Consider the following 13,760-nt stretch of genomic DNA (forward strand, 5'->3'; position numbering starts at 1 on the left):
GCTATGCGGATCCACCGCACGCTGTGCTATGCGGATCCACCGCAAGCTGTGCTATACGGATCCACCGCAAGCTGTGCTATGCGGATCCACGGCACGCTGTGCTATGCGGATCCACGGCACGCTGTGCTATGCGGATCCACGGCAAGCTGTGCTATACGGATCCACGGCAAGCTGTGCTATGCGGATCCACGGCAAGCTGTGCTATGCGGATCCACGGCAAGCTGTGCTATACGGATCCACGGCAAGCTGTGCTATACGGATCCACGGCAAGCTGTGCTATACGGATCCACGGCAAGCTGTGCTATACGGATCCACGGCAAGCTGTGCTATGCGGATCCACGGCAAGCTGTGCTATACGGATCCACGGCAAGCTGTGCTATACGGATCCACGGCAAGCTGTGCTATACGGATCCACGGCAAGCTGTGCTATACGGATCCACGGCAAGCTGTGCTATGCGGATCCACGGCAAGCTGTGCTATACGGATCCACGGCACGCTGTGCTATGCGGATCCACGGCAAGCTGTGCGATGCGGATCCACGGCAAGCTGTGCTATGCGGATCCACGGCAAGCTGTGCTATGCGGATCCACGGCAAGCTGTGCTATGCGGATCCACGGCAAGCTGTGCTATGCGGATCCACGGCAAGCTCTGCTATGCGGATCCACCGCAAGCTGTGCCCCAGATTCTGCACATATAGGATGATGGGCCCCTTCTGCAGATGTGCCTTGTGCTGATGGCCATATGGGCGACTCTTTTTTGGGGGGGTCATTTTAACTAATAATTTCATGTCTTGATACAAACACTTAGATCCGTGCGAAAAGCAAACTCCAGCAGCCAGTCTACAAGTATTGTCTGCCTATAGTCACGTTCCAAGTCCCTGCGGGATCCGGGCTAATCTCTCTAGGAATGACATTGAAGATTGGGTTACTGGGCCAAATGGCACATTGCTTGGCGAGGGGGGCGAATAGCATACTGGGCGCCGTTCCTCTTATTTTAGGTTTTGTTAGTTCGAGGGATGTTATTGGGTAATAGGTCAGAGGACATTGTGTTTGTGTTGTAAATTCGGCAGCGTTTCCTCATTTCTAAGAATGGATTTTCTGCTGGGGGATCTGCCATTCCCCATAGAGTAAGGGCAGTGTCTGACAGGCAAAGCGTCTTATTGTCTCAGAGCGCCACCTAGTGGTTCACACAAGTTTATACTTTATTGGGTTTCCCTCTCTAACAAAATGGTAAATGCATTGAAATGGCCTCATACGCAACTTTTCTCACGTTTTGGTATGGAAGGATTTCACGCTACCTATACAAACCTGACAGAGGCCAGAAGGACATCGGGGCCATAGATCTAGCGGGACGTAGGTCACAATACACGTGCAGAGGACCTAAGAGCCACATGGTCCCCCAGTAATTTGGGACGCACTATTTCACAGACTTTGTCTAATACTGTAGGACGTCCCTGGCTCCAACAACATGGCTGCCACAGTTATGATGAGGTGCATGCAACGTCTCCTCTGCTAGGCCGTGCGCCTGTGCTATATGATTGAAGTTCTGAGCGATATCCGGCTGTCCCGTTATCTGTTTGGTTTTGACAGTCTCTCCATTCAAATCAGGGAACACCAAGTCTGATGGGGGGGTCCCAGCTGTTGACTCTTTTGACCTCCCCTTTAAATTTGTCATTGATGAGGCTTTACAGTAGCTGAAAGCAAACAGTCACTTTCTTACAAGGACCATCGGTTTGTCTTCAGTTGCTGGGAAGCAGTGACAACCAATATGGCGGCGGCTTCTCTCGTCACTTCTGCAAAATTGGTCTTCTTAGCCGACTAGAAATGTCTCTGTAAGAAAAGCCTAAACCTTGGTGACCAATGACTTTGCAGCGGTACTATGGGGTGAATAATATGGATGTATTTTGTCTCAATCACTGCTCCAATATTTCGGGTCAGTTTTTCTAATTTCTCCTATTTTCTCTCCTTAGCCCTGAATCAGTTGAAGCTAGCCCAGCCGTCACCGGAAAGTCCATCTATGCAACTCACAATTACCCCGGCAGCCAGAGCCACGGATACCGAGGTCTGCCCTACGCAGTAAGTACAAGACCTCACCACGACATCCATCTTGTCCGTTTCATTGATGTCACGTCTTCAGCACAGAGCATCTCTGGTACTGTGACTGAACTCTGCCCGACATATGGAAGAACCCTGATGCATAGGCCCTCGAATGCCTTAGAGTAATAACAACTGCAATTGACATACTATAGTGTATATAAGCACGGAATTGGGATTTCACCTCCAAACTATCTGCCCCTGCTTGTTTACCTGTGCCCGCAGCGTCCGATGATGAAACAGCTGGGTGGATACCCAGTCCCTGTCCCCTCTTCAGTCCGAGTCCCACGCATGCTCAGTGATTGTCGCCGTGACCCCTATGTAAGTAAATGATGATGGTAGCGGTCGCCACCAGCCCGTCCTGCCACAAATTCATGAACGTATCACATGTTAGAGCAATGTTTCCCTCTGAGACCTGGTGGAATGACCTTCAGTGATAGATTTATGACATTTGTCCAACCATGTGTATCATTGACAACCTTGAGCTCTAATTTGTGGAGATTTTGTGGGGTTTTCACCGCCAGGTACCATGATTTTACTTTTCCCTTTGCAGCCATCATGCAAACTTGTCGGCCTCCTGTCCTGAGAGCCGTGTGTATGTCCCACAGGCGTCCCCGTACCCCCCGCCCGTCAACAAGTTCTATTGTCCACCTTTGTTCATACAAACTAGATAACATACAGGCAGATTAGGAAACGGTACAAAGTCAGATGTATAGTCCATGCCATGAGAGCAAAAATGGTCATCCCACTCCTCCATACTGCACAGACAAGGGGACGCATAACCAAGGGGCACCGCAGTAATGGAATTATAATATAGCAATGATAAAAGAGACGGACGTGATCTAATGGCTTCAGACTCTTGATTTCAAGCCATTCCAAGGGCAAGAGGATCAGCCCCCTGACATTTCTGCGTCTGGTCCCCTTTTGTACGTCAGAACTGTGGTTCTGCTACTGCAATATTTCTATATAGTCGGGGTGTAAATGACTAAAAACGACAAGCACCAGCAAGAACAAAGCTTATCATCTATCAGGTACATGCACCAAGGCACATGGTTCTCAGTAGTGGATGGGGGTCCTAGGGGTCCGCTTACTCGATTTTCTCTAGTTTCATCATTCCAATGCCCTAATGGGTGTAACTGCATCTGCTTAAAGGGAAAGTGTCACCTTAAATGGCCTGCCATCCCTCCTCTACTGACTATAGAGGTCCCATCTTATCTCCCGCCCCTCCCTGCACAGAGCATATCTAGAAAAGAGACCTCCGTAAGTCGGCTTCTGTCTGTTGCTGCCATCGGGCATGCCTATGCTGTAAAGCAGATCACTAAATGCTGTAAATTGACCAGAGGAGAAGCTCAAAAAAAATCCAACCACTTTTAAAGTCTTTCCATTTTCTCTTTGCCTAGTAGGACAGGTTGTCAGATACGTTTACATTGTACTGGGTCCATTATTGTAAGTGAACATGGCTGCCTACTGCAGAAATAGCGCCACACTGGTTGTTCCTGGTATTGCAGCTCACTGCCTTTGATTTGTATTGGCTGGTTGCAGTACTATACAACCCATGCCCAGGTGGGGCGCTGTTTCTGTAGACAGTTGCCTCTTATGTGCGCTTTGCCTAGAAGTGAAGCGATCTCTGCAGCCATATTTGTTTCTTGCCCTCAGCTGAGCGTCTGTCTCTCTCTCCCTTCTGCGTTGCTCGGACATAACTATTCCATTTGCAGGTTTGTGACGTGTTAACCTAGTTATTTCAGCTGTATTAGAAGGGAAGGTTTTCTATTTATTTTCATTTTTTTTTTTTTTTTTTTTTTTTTACATTGTGAACTTTTGGGTTAAACTCCAGTCACCCACTTTACAGGATCACAATTATGGGGCTCCTCCGCCACCGACACCACCCGCCTCGCCGCCTGTTCAGGCTATAATCCCACGTGCAGAACTCAATGGCGTCCACTCCCCCGAAGAGGAGGAGAACTCCGGAGACAGCGATAGTTCCTCAGAAGGAGACGGGATCCCCGGCTGGTGCCACTGCAATAACTCTGCCGATGGCTTTCTAGTGAAGTGCGAGAAGTGCAGGTAGGGGTCGGATTATTACATCTCTGAGACAGTGGCCCCGCTACCTTTGGGTGTAACACAACTTACCAATATCTTTCTCCTTTACCTCCTAGGGGTGTAAACCGAGGAAAAGTTATTCAGCTGAATCGTCGGAAGCCAGACAATGTCTCTGGTAAGTCGACCATTAGCCACTTTGACAAGTAGATTACAATGGATCAGGTCTCTACTCTAAATGCAAACCAATAGCTCAGGTGGTAATAAAGCTGGTCATAAACCTCAGAGCTGTCATAGGCCGACATCCTGTGGATAGGAGGTCAAAAGTCTGATCACTAGTCGTCTGACTGCTAGACCTCAAGGGATATGGGGAGGGGGAATTAAAGTTCCTTTGAGTCAACTCTGTGCATGTGTATGCCGGGTGTCACTTCATTTGGAACGGTGCATGTATATGACAACGCTCCGGTCACATGGGACATTCAGGCGGAAACTTGTCCCCCTGTTCTTGTGATTTTTTTTTTGTGGGTCCCCGGTGGGCAGACACCCGTCATTGCTGGCAGACGGTGCGCTTCATAAGGCGCACACATCTTCATATATGAGGCCATGTTGACTGGACGGAGATGTACGCCTGCTATTAGATTTCTGGCATCAATAATAAATCTTACAATTTCCTCGCCGCACTCCTTTTTTTTTTCCAGGAAAGTAGAGTGAGAAATCACAATTTTTTGTACAAATACCCCGTTCTATAAATGTATGTATCTGTACATCTTTTATTTATATTGTGCATGTTTGTAATGCCTTTATTTTTGTTTTTTTCCCTTCTATACAGGGGGTGAGAGCAGCGCTACTGAGAGTTGGGATGAGGAGCTCTCTCCATCCACCGTCCTCTATACGGCCACGCAGCACACGCCAACAAGCATCACTCTCACCGTCAACAGAGTGCGGAGAAGTAAACCAAAAAAGCGGAAGAAAAGCACAGAAAAGGCTCGTAATGCCCCCAAAACCAAAAAGATTAAGGTAGGATAACAGTCTGGGTGTGTATAAAATATTAACCTTAAGCATTCAGGACTTTATTCCACCATATATAGTTCTCGGACATACATTTTTACAAAAGTAGCCGCCAGTTTCTACGGGATCTTCTGACAACCTCTTGTATTAGAAGATAGATAAAAAAAAAATAGATGCAGTGCCAAGGAGCTCAGGAAATCTTGGCCTGTATGTTGAAATGGACAATTCTAGTCTGGGAAGGCGAACTAAAATAACGCATGTGCTCAGTTTTTCTGAGGGTTTGTATGAAACGGAGTACATGGCCTCATTCAGTTCAATAGGTCTGTCTGCAGGCAGTTGGACCAAGATGGTGCCGGGACGTCTTGAGGGGTTATAATATTACGCTAATGATTAGAAGAACACAGAATATAAACATGTATGTTAGAATCCTTTGCAGTGCACAGCATGCCTTCATGGGGCTGATGGACATGGCCACACGTTGTATTCTCTCTATTACCTTACTGCCTGCTTGAGGGCTGCTCCATTTGTATGGTGGTTGTGGAGAGGACACAGGACAATCACTGGGCAGAAGCTTATCATCTATCCTAAGGATAGGGGCCAAGTGTGTAACTTCATACAATCCCTTTAATTCCTTCCTTTCCTTTTGTTTCAATTTTGTCTATTAAAAATAAAACCCGTGTTCCTTTAATACCAAATCTATTCCCCTCCCTCACACTGTCCTAGGTTTGGCTATAAGAGAACTTGTTGCACGTTTGCACCATGTTTTTTTGGCCCAGTCTTGTCCCCGTGTCCTTTTCATGGCCGAGAAGGAGCGGCTCAGCAGGAGAAGCCCCCATGGTCTGCTGTATGTTTGTAAGAATATGCAGAAAATCTTGCAGACTGATGAGTTCGGCCCCTATGTCCTCTTATTACTTTATTACTAGGTGTCATGTTCTTTATCGTGTACCCTTGGTATATTTGTAACTCTTTATTTTTTCTTAGGCATTTCGGGAAGGTTCCCGCAAGTCTTTGCGAATGAAGGTAAGACAGCCAGTGATAATTTAGTAGGAAATCTTGCTATATGTTTATAATTATTCCTCTTTTATGTTGGTGCAGAGGCTACTGTGAAACTTTAATTATTTTTTTTTTTTCCCCATCTAGAATACACCTTCAGACGCTCACACCCTTGATGAGAATACCACGGAGGGCTGGGAGAACAGGATCAGGCTTTGGACTGACCAGTACGAGGAGGCCTTTACCAACCAGTATAGTGCAGACATGCAGAACCTTCTGGAGAGACATGTCCGCTCTAACAAAGAGCAGGTTGGAAAAGCAGAGCAGCCCGAGACCATAAAGAAGACAGAACTGTCGTGTAACAACACCGTTGTGGGCTCTCAGATGCAGGTATAGAGCGTAATGTAGCTAATACTCTTTTAAGGGGGTTGGTTTTTCATATTGGTGACTTACCCACGAGATAGGACATCAGTATGTGATACCCCGGGGTCTGTCACCCGGACCCAGCTCAGATCAGCTGTTCCAGGAGCCTGTAGATGCTGTAGTGGACTGGTAGGACATGAAGTCTGGCAAGTAGAGATGAGCAAGTAGTATTCGATCGAATACCTCGCTGCCATAGGAATGTGTGTAAGAAGCCGAACACCATGGGGTTAAGCGCAGTGACTATTTGATGCACTTAACCCCTTGGCGTTCGGCCGCCTACACGCATTCCTATGGGAGCGAGGTATTCGATCGAATACTACTCGCTCATCTCTACTGGCAAGTAATGGGAACAGCGCAGCAGCGCCATCCACTGTTTAGTGGTGATTCTGGGGAATTGCAGTGTCATGCTATTACTTGAGGTAGGGGCAATCTGTACCCACTCCCATCTCCTATAGAAGCTTCTGGAGGCTGCCAGAACAGCTGATCTGTGTAGGAAATGGTTGTCAGACTCCCACGGATCATGACCTATGCTGTATAAAGTCTCCTTTTGGGACTTGAGAACCCCCTTTTAAGCTTGTTTTACCCTATTTTAATATATTCACTTTTGAGCTGGCACATAAATGAGTGCGGTAAGAGTTACAGGGACAACCCTGCGTCATTGAGTCCTGGCCTAATGGGTTTGGGCCTCGTTGACCATTACTTGTGTTTTGAGATGATTTCCTTTTGTCCTTTTTATTTATTTTACAAGATAAGTTGCTAAATCTTTTATTGTAGTTTCAGCTGGGACGGGTGGCGCGAGTTCAAAAGCATCGGAAAATCCTGCGTGCGTCCAAAGACCTGCCAATAAACACTCTCGTGATCGAATACCGGGGCAAAGTCATGTTACGGCAGCAGTTCGAAGTCAATGGACACTTCTTCAAAAAGTGAGTGGATGATGTGGGGACAGAAGATTTCTCATAGGAACAATAGCTTACTTTACTTCGCTTCTATTTCTTGTTTGAGAAACCGTGAACTGGATGTAGGAGACCCTGCTACAAAGCGCCGGCCCCTTATATCTGGTTGTGTCATCTTTAATCTCAATTTTATTCTGTTTTGTTCATATGCATGTTTTTTGTCTTTGACAGGCCGTACCCCTTTGTGCTCTTTTACTCCAAATTTAATGGTTTGGAAATGTGTGTGGATGCGCGGACCTTCGGGAACGATGCCAGGTTTATCAGGCGGTCCTGTACACCCAATGCTGAGGTAAATGCAATACATAGGGTCTGTTACGGTGTATACCAGTGCATGGAGCTATAGGCAGATGTCTCCATGCCCCGCATAGCGGCTGAGCACGATTATTGAAGTCATTGAGAGTTGAGCTGCAGTAACAGTGCCGGCCACTATACAGAGCGTGGCGCCATCTGCTTCCAGGACCGTGCACTGTATAGCTGATCTATCCTGGACAGCTCCTTTAAGCGACAGAACCCTGTACACATTCACACTCATTTTGCTTGACCAAGCGGTCAGGAATGAGCTGTGACAGACACCTAGCAGCGTCTTATCAGTCATGTTGAAATTTAACCTGCCTGATCCTTTTCTTTCTCCAGGTCAGGCACGTGATCGCTGATGGGATGGTTCATCTGTGCATTTATGCTATTGCTGCTATTGCAAAAGATACAGAGGTCACCATTGCCTTTGACTATGAATACAGTAACTGGTGAGTGCGGCAATACACATCGCTCCATGTGCAACCTCTCATTCATGTGCAGTGAGTTTTCCATCCCTATCACTTTGGTACAGGGGCCTGTAGAAAAGAAGCCTTTTAGCTAGTACAAGTGCGATTATTTGTGTGCACCAATGACATTAGCTATGGGGTCTTATGGGTTGATAGTTGATCGGTGTGTTTTCTTGCTTATTGCAGTAGTTACAAGGTTGATTGTGCATGTCACAAAGGCAACCGAAACTGTCCTGTTCAGAAGAGGAATCCGATGACCGGAGATCTACAGCCTCCTATTCCTCCTCCACTATCCATAGGAGCGGAAACGAGGCATCGCAAAGCTCGAAGAAGAGAGTTGGAGCAGCAGGGTTATGCGGTGGACGAAGGCACCAATCACCAAACTGAGGAAGCGGCAGAAACGCCTTCAACAGATGCCGTAACTGGTGACAATGAGGTAAGAGGAGAACATTTGTTATACTGACATCTATCTCTCCTGATTCCCCTCCATGCAAGCCCTTCCAGATACCTATAGCAGCAAAAAAGATTGAGCATGTTGAATTCCTAAAACCATGATCTGCTGGGGCAGACTGGACATTGCTATATAAAATACATTGCCGGACTGGTTCAGCCAATGGGTATCTGGAGTATGATCAGCTTTAGGTTCTGTAAGATTTCATAGAATACCTTCCAGGTCTTTCGTCTCAGGGTCTATATTACCATAGAGTTAACACAAATGTACTGTGCCAATGCTTTTCATCCTTTAGTGGTTCTGGACAAGTCTAATAATCTTTGTTCTCCACAGACCGAAGGGGATATTGCAGTTAAATGTGAAGATACTAAAGAGGAAGAGGTGGCAGTCGTGTCAAGGACGAGAAGAGTGAGTTGTCCCCTGGCTATAAAGTTAAAGGTTTTCTTGCCGCAAATGGATTTTTCATATTGGTGATCTATACAAAGGATCGTTCATTAGGTTGATTTGTGGGGGGTCCAGGGGGATCGTGCACAAATCGGCTGATCCAGAAGCCTCTAGCTGGAAGCGACAGTGACATGTCCATGCTTCTTCTATACAAGCAATGGGAGCGGAGCTGTTACATGAATAAGAGTAGCCTGCACATGATTCCCATTTAAAAAAAAAAAAAAAAAATCCATTTGGGAGCAACAAAGTGCACCCTCAATGTTGTAGATGGAAGGATTCTAGTGCAGGAGTATACCAATTTGTGCAGATTCTTTAAATTAGCATTATGGACCATGAACTGCTCCTATTTGATATGTGAACCTAAAAGATAGCCGGACTCTCTCTAATGCAGACCGTATTACGAATGCATACAGACTAGGCTGAGATTTAGAGACCAAATCTGCAATGCAATTTATTTACATCTGCTATTTATCACACTCCGACACTGTAATGATGTCTCGGTATACTTGGAGGTATGTGTACAGCGATACTCGGACATTGTAGAAAGAATGTAAGGAGCCAGCGACCAATACCTCAGATAATTATTGTGTTTCTTTCAGGCAAGGGACGACAAAAAGGCAGCAGAGCTTCCACTGCAGACCTCAGAAGTCATGGACAGAAGAAGGCGACGCAAGGACCAGCCTGTAGAACAACCTGCTGCTGAGCCTGAGGTGCCTTCTGTTCCTGAGGTCCAGGCGGCAGTAGATCCAACTTCACAAGTGGATGAACCAGAGCCAAGATCTGAAAGTCCCGTGGATGTAGAGCCCACACCAAATCCTACTCAGGGTGTGAACACTCGGAGATCTTCTCAGGCAGTGGTAAGTAAACGCGCACAAGGTGTCCACATTGCAGCCAAGCTGTGGTTACTGCCTGATGAAATGGGTATAGTAACCCTACGTCATCTGTACTTGCTTCAGAACCCCAAAATTCGCTGAAATTTTCCCTGGATTTGTGGCACGTACAGATGAAGCACAGCTTAGCTACAATGTGCACCTTACTAGTAACTATTGATGAACTTAAAAGGGGTTTTCAATATCGGAATACTCAAGTCCTTGGAGTGGTGGGTGGGGGGTCTGCACTAGAGCTGGATGGTGGCAAATCCCCAATGTACTGATTCCACTCATACACCCCTTGTCGGGAAATGAAAGCTGCAGGAGGAGAGGTGACTCTGCAGCCTAGGAAGCATCTATTACCATGACCTCCACCCCTACCAACAGACCGCCTCACATCCCCAAAAACGCTACTGTCCTGCACCCGCAGAGTATAGTTCCAGGAGGTCTCCGGTATCCAGAGTCGCCACCATTCACATGTGGCCTGGACTTGTAAGGACTACCCAACTTCTGCTCTCCTTTCCCCACATGGTTCAAAGCTAATGGATTCTAAGGATGAAAATGACTTCAGGAACAAACTCCAACTCTGGCTTTTTTCTAAAACAAAACCTGCTTTAGGGCCAGGGATTAAAAAACTTTGTGACGTCAAGATGGATATGTGCCACATTGGTCATAGGGTGGACAGTCTTGGAAATACACAATTGTTTATTGCTCTGAGGCCAAAACCAGAGCTAAGGTTTCATCTGCAGCTTTCTTAGCGACTCACAGTGGGCATGCAAAAATCCAGAGGCTTCAAGGATCCAACTCTTCTTGGACTTCGCTGCATCATCTACCCTGGCCAAACTGCACCTGCTCTACAAGTACAAACAGCAACAGACACATGGCTGTTCCCCTTTGGCATTTTGGCATAGGTGTAACCTAGAATGGCAGACAGATTACCACATGCACCACAGACGACCTGGCAAAAGCCTTGACAATTCCACAGTCATCAGTTCTTCATAGATGCCCGCAAGTGACAGTGACAGCTTCCAGATCATCCGAAAATATCTCAGCAACACGTCCAGAAGGTGAAATTACACTGTTTGTGCAGGTTACGTCACTTAAAGGGGTTGTCCAGGGAGGTCTGCTTTACTTACCTGGTCCGGGGATCACAGATTATGGATCCGGAGGTTCTGTTCACGTCCTGACCTTGAGTCATGTGATCCAAAATAGCCCTCCGCTCTTCCTCTCTTGGAAGGGGGTGGAATGCTGCTCAGGACCCTATGGCCCAGGCTTCATGATGTGGACAAAACTTGCAGGTCCATAATCTAGGGTCCCTGGACTAGGTAAGTAAATTCGACCTCCCCGAGACAACCCCTTTTAAGAAACAATTTGTCCAGGGCTATAATATTAAGCTCCTTTTCTTAGGCCGGTGACGATAAGAAAGAAAGGAGCTGTGCTGCAATACCATGGCCAGCCACTATACAATGGATGGCGCTGTGCTTGGTTAAGTGGTGAAGAGGCCGCAGCGATCGATATCCTAGTCCTAGACAAACTGATATAGAAAAAGATTACAAAGCCAATCCTGACATGCTGATACGTTGTTCTTCTCATGGATAGGCACATTGAGACGCCAGGGGCTAGTAGTTACCCATGTGGTGCCCATGTACGGGCACAGTGGGCTCATTCATTATCTTTAATCCACTACTGTTTTTAACTTGTTCTGGTTCTGTTGTAGTTGTCTCGGGTCCTCTTCCCTCCCGCTTTCTCTTATTACATATAACATTGTATATTCCATATTGGCAGTATCACCTCCTCTCATGGTTAAACCCGATAGTATCCGGCTCTCCAAACTAAAGCGTTTGTCTTTCCCAGCTGCAGCATGGCCATGTCACTAACAGATGTGATGGGAAGAGGAAGCGGCCATGTTTTCTAATCCTGTATAACACCTCTTATAGCCACGTATAGTCTCAGTGGTTGTGCCAGTAAAAAGACCCAAGCGATCAGAACAGAGCCGAAAACTGAAAAGAGACTTGCACGTAATATGTATTATGCCCATGCTAACCTAATGAAGATGGTTTCATGTTGCAGTCTCCTATATCCCCCAAAAATGGTTACCGATGTTTTGAGAAGCTTAGCCCTGGGCAGAGTACGGCCCAGACGGGCTCAGTGTTTTACTGCCAATGTTTCCAGGACACGGCTGCCTCCTATGACAAAGCTGTTGAAAGATCTCTTACGTTGCTGCCCCTTAGCCAAGCCGACATTAGCACCATATTACCAAGGGAAGGACCTGGAAGGGACCCCACCTAAAGGATAGGATGGCAATGGAGCTGCTGATCAGTGAGTGGCGATTTTGGGGTGTTGTATGGAGCATGTTTTTCATTTTAATGTAAGTCATGTCAGAAATAATCCAAACTTTTATGTACTGGCACCAGATGGCAACCAAAATAGTTGCCTATGCAATTAAAAATTTGCAAATGGCGCCAACTAGCTCTGCCGCCGCGCTGCTGCTTTAGGACGAGCCCGCAACTGCGACACACACTGCTGCATGTATTGATATTCGCTCTGTACGCAGATAGTGAAGCGGGAAGACTTCAGCTTCCTGCGCCATCTTTCAGGCAGCTAATAGTAATGTCTGGTGCAGGACAAGAGGAGGAGAGCAGAGCTCGGGAACAGGACTGGGTAAGTATGACGTGTTTTATTAGTTTGTGATCTCTATGTGGGGGCAGCCATATAAAGGGGGGAGCGGGCACTGGGCCGGCATGATAAAGGGGGCCTATGGGAAGATTGTTATATAAAACCGTGCAGGCCACTAGGGGGAGCATTATGTGATTTGGCTCCTAAATTTTTCAATTTTCAACTAATTTTCTTGGAGTTCTGTGTAAGGTCTTCTCTGAGCATGTATTGATTTTTATTTTGTTTTTCCTCACATAGGACATCAATGCAGAAAAGCCTGTCCCTAAACCAGTCCCACCAAAATCCACAAGGCCTCGCCCAAAAAGTCGCATGTCTAGGTACCGAAGTGCCTCCGCACAAAGGCTAAGAAGGCAAAGACAAGCCGTGGCCCAACAAGTCGAGGTGCCGCCCCCAGTGTCAGAGGAAGGGACTGCAAGTTCTGCCGCAGCAGAGCCTGGCACCGCCGAAAATCTGGGGTTGGGAGATGCTCAGCAAGGCTCCGAGTCCCCTGTAGTTACCCAATCTGTGACCCAGCCAACACGTTCAGGCCTTAAATACCATAAAGCTAAAAAGGTTGGTAAAACGTGACGTTATAATGTCTTTTATTAAAGGAAATCTACCCCTGTGCCAGCGCGGTGACATTGATCCTGTCCCTTCTTCTTCAGTACCTAGTGACGGAGTGGTTGAATGATAAGGTGGAGAAGCAGGACAGTCCCATTGAACCCCCTTTGCGGATTACTACCGACCCAACAGTTCTGGCAACCACCCTGAACATGCTCCCTGGACTATCCCATTCCCCTACCGTCTCCATAACTCCAAAACACTACATGCGCTTTGTGTCTCCATATATGCCAGAGAGACGCCGGAGACCTCCGAAGGTGGATGGCACTTACGGATCGTGTAAAAAGGTCAGTGCCTTTAATGTTTTCATGATCTGTCCTATGAAGCCGATTTCACTTTGACATCTCATGGTTACATGATATTCTGATCTGCCTATCACAACTCGTAGTGAATGCGGTATTGCAGAAATCAAGAATGGTTTGTAAAGTCCAACAAATACCACATCAAATTCT

At 46.8% G+C, this 13,760-nt stretch overlaps 1 protein-coding gene across 1 annotated transcript in view; it reads left to right on the plus strand.

The window, feature by feature from the left end:
* SETD5 (SET domain containing 5) overlaps positions 1-13,760 on the plus strand; it is a 63,664-nt gene that overhangs the window by 40,074 nt on the left and 9,830 nt on the right. Inside the window, exons 4-17 of the mRNA XM_075287476.1 lie at positions 1,970-2,075; positions 3,943-4,157; positions 4,250-4,308; positions 4,960-5,147; positions 6,120-6,158; positions 6,279-6,521; positions 7,329-7,477; positions 7,679-7,796; positions 8,141-8,250; positions 8,455-8,704; positions 9,053-9,127; positions 9,763-10,020; positions 12,946-13,260; positions 13,353-13,595. Of these exons, the coding sequence (XP_075143577.1) occupies positions 1,970-2,075; positions 3,943-4,157; positions 4,250-4,308; positions 4,960-5,147; positions 6,120-6,158; positions 6,279-6,521; positions 7,329-7,477; positions 7,679-7,796; positions 8,141-8,250; positions 8,455-8,704; positions 9,053-9,127; positions 9,763-10,020; positions 12,946-13,260; positions 13,353-13,595 (2,368 nt within the window). The remainder of the gene's footprint in view (positions 1-1,969; positions 2,076-3,942; positions 4,158-4,249; positions 4,309-4,959; positions 5,148-6,119; positions 6,159-6,278; positions 6,522-7,328; positions 7,478-7,678; positions 7,797-8,140; positions 8,251-8,454; positions 8,705-9,052; positions 9,128-9,762; positions 10,021-12,945; positions 13,261-13,352; positions 13,596-13,760) is intronic.

Source organism: Leptodactylus fuscus, chromosome 9 (assembly GCF_031893055.1).
Source record: "Leptodactylus fuscus isolate aLepFus1 chromosome 9, aLepFus1.hap2, whole genome shotgun sequence".
Lineage (NCBI taxonomy): Eukaryota > Metazoa > Chordata > Amphibia > Anura > Leptodactylidae > Leptodactylus > Leptodactylus fuscus.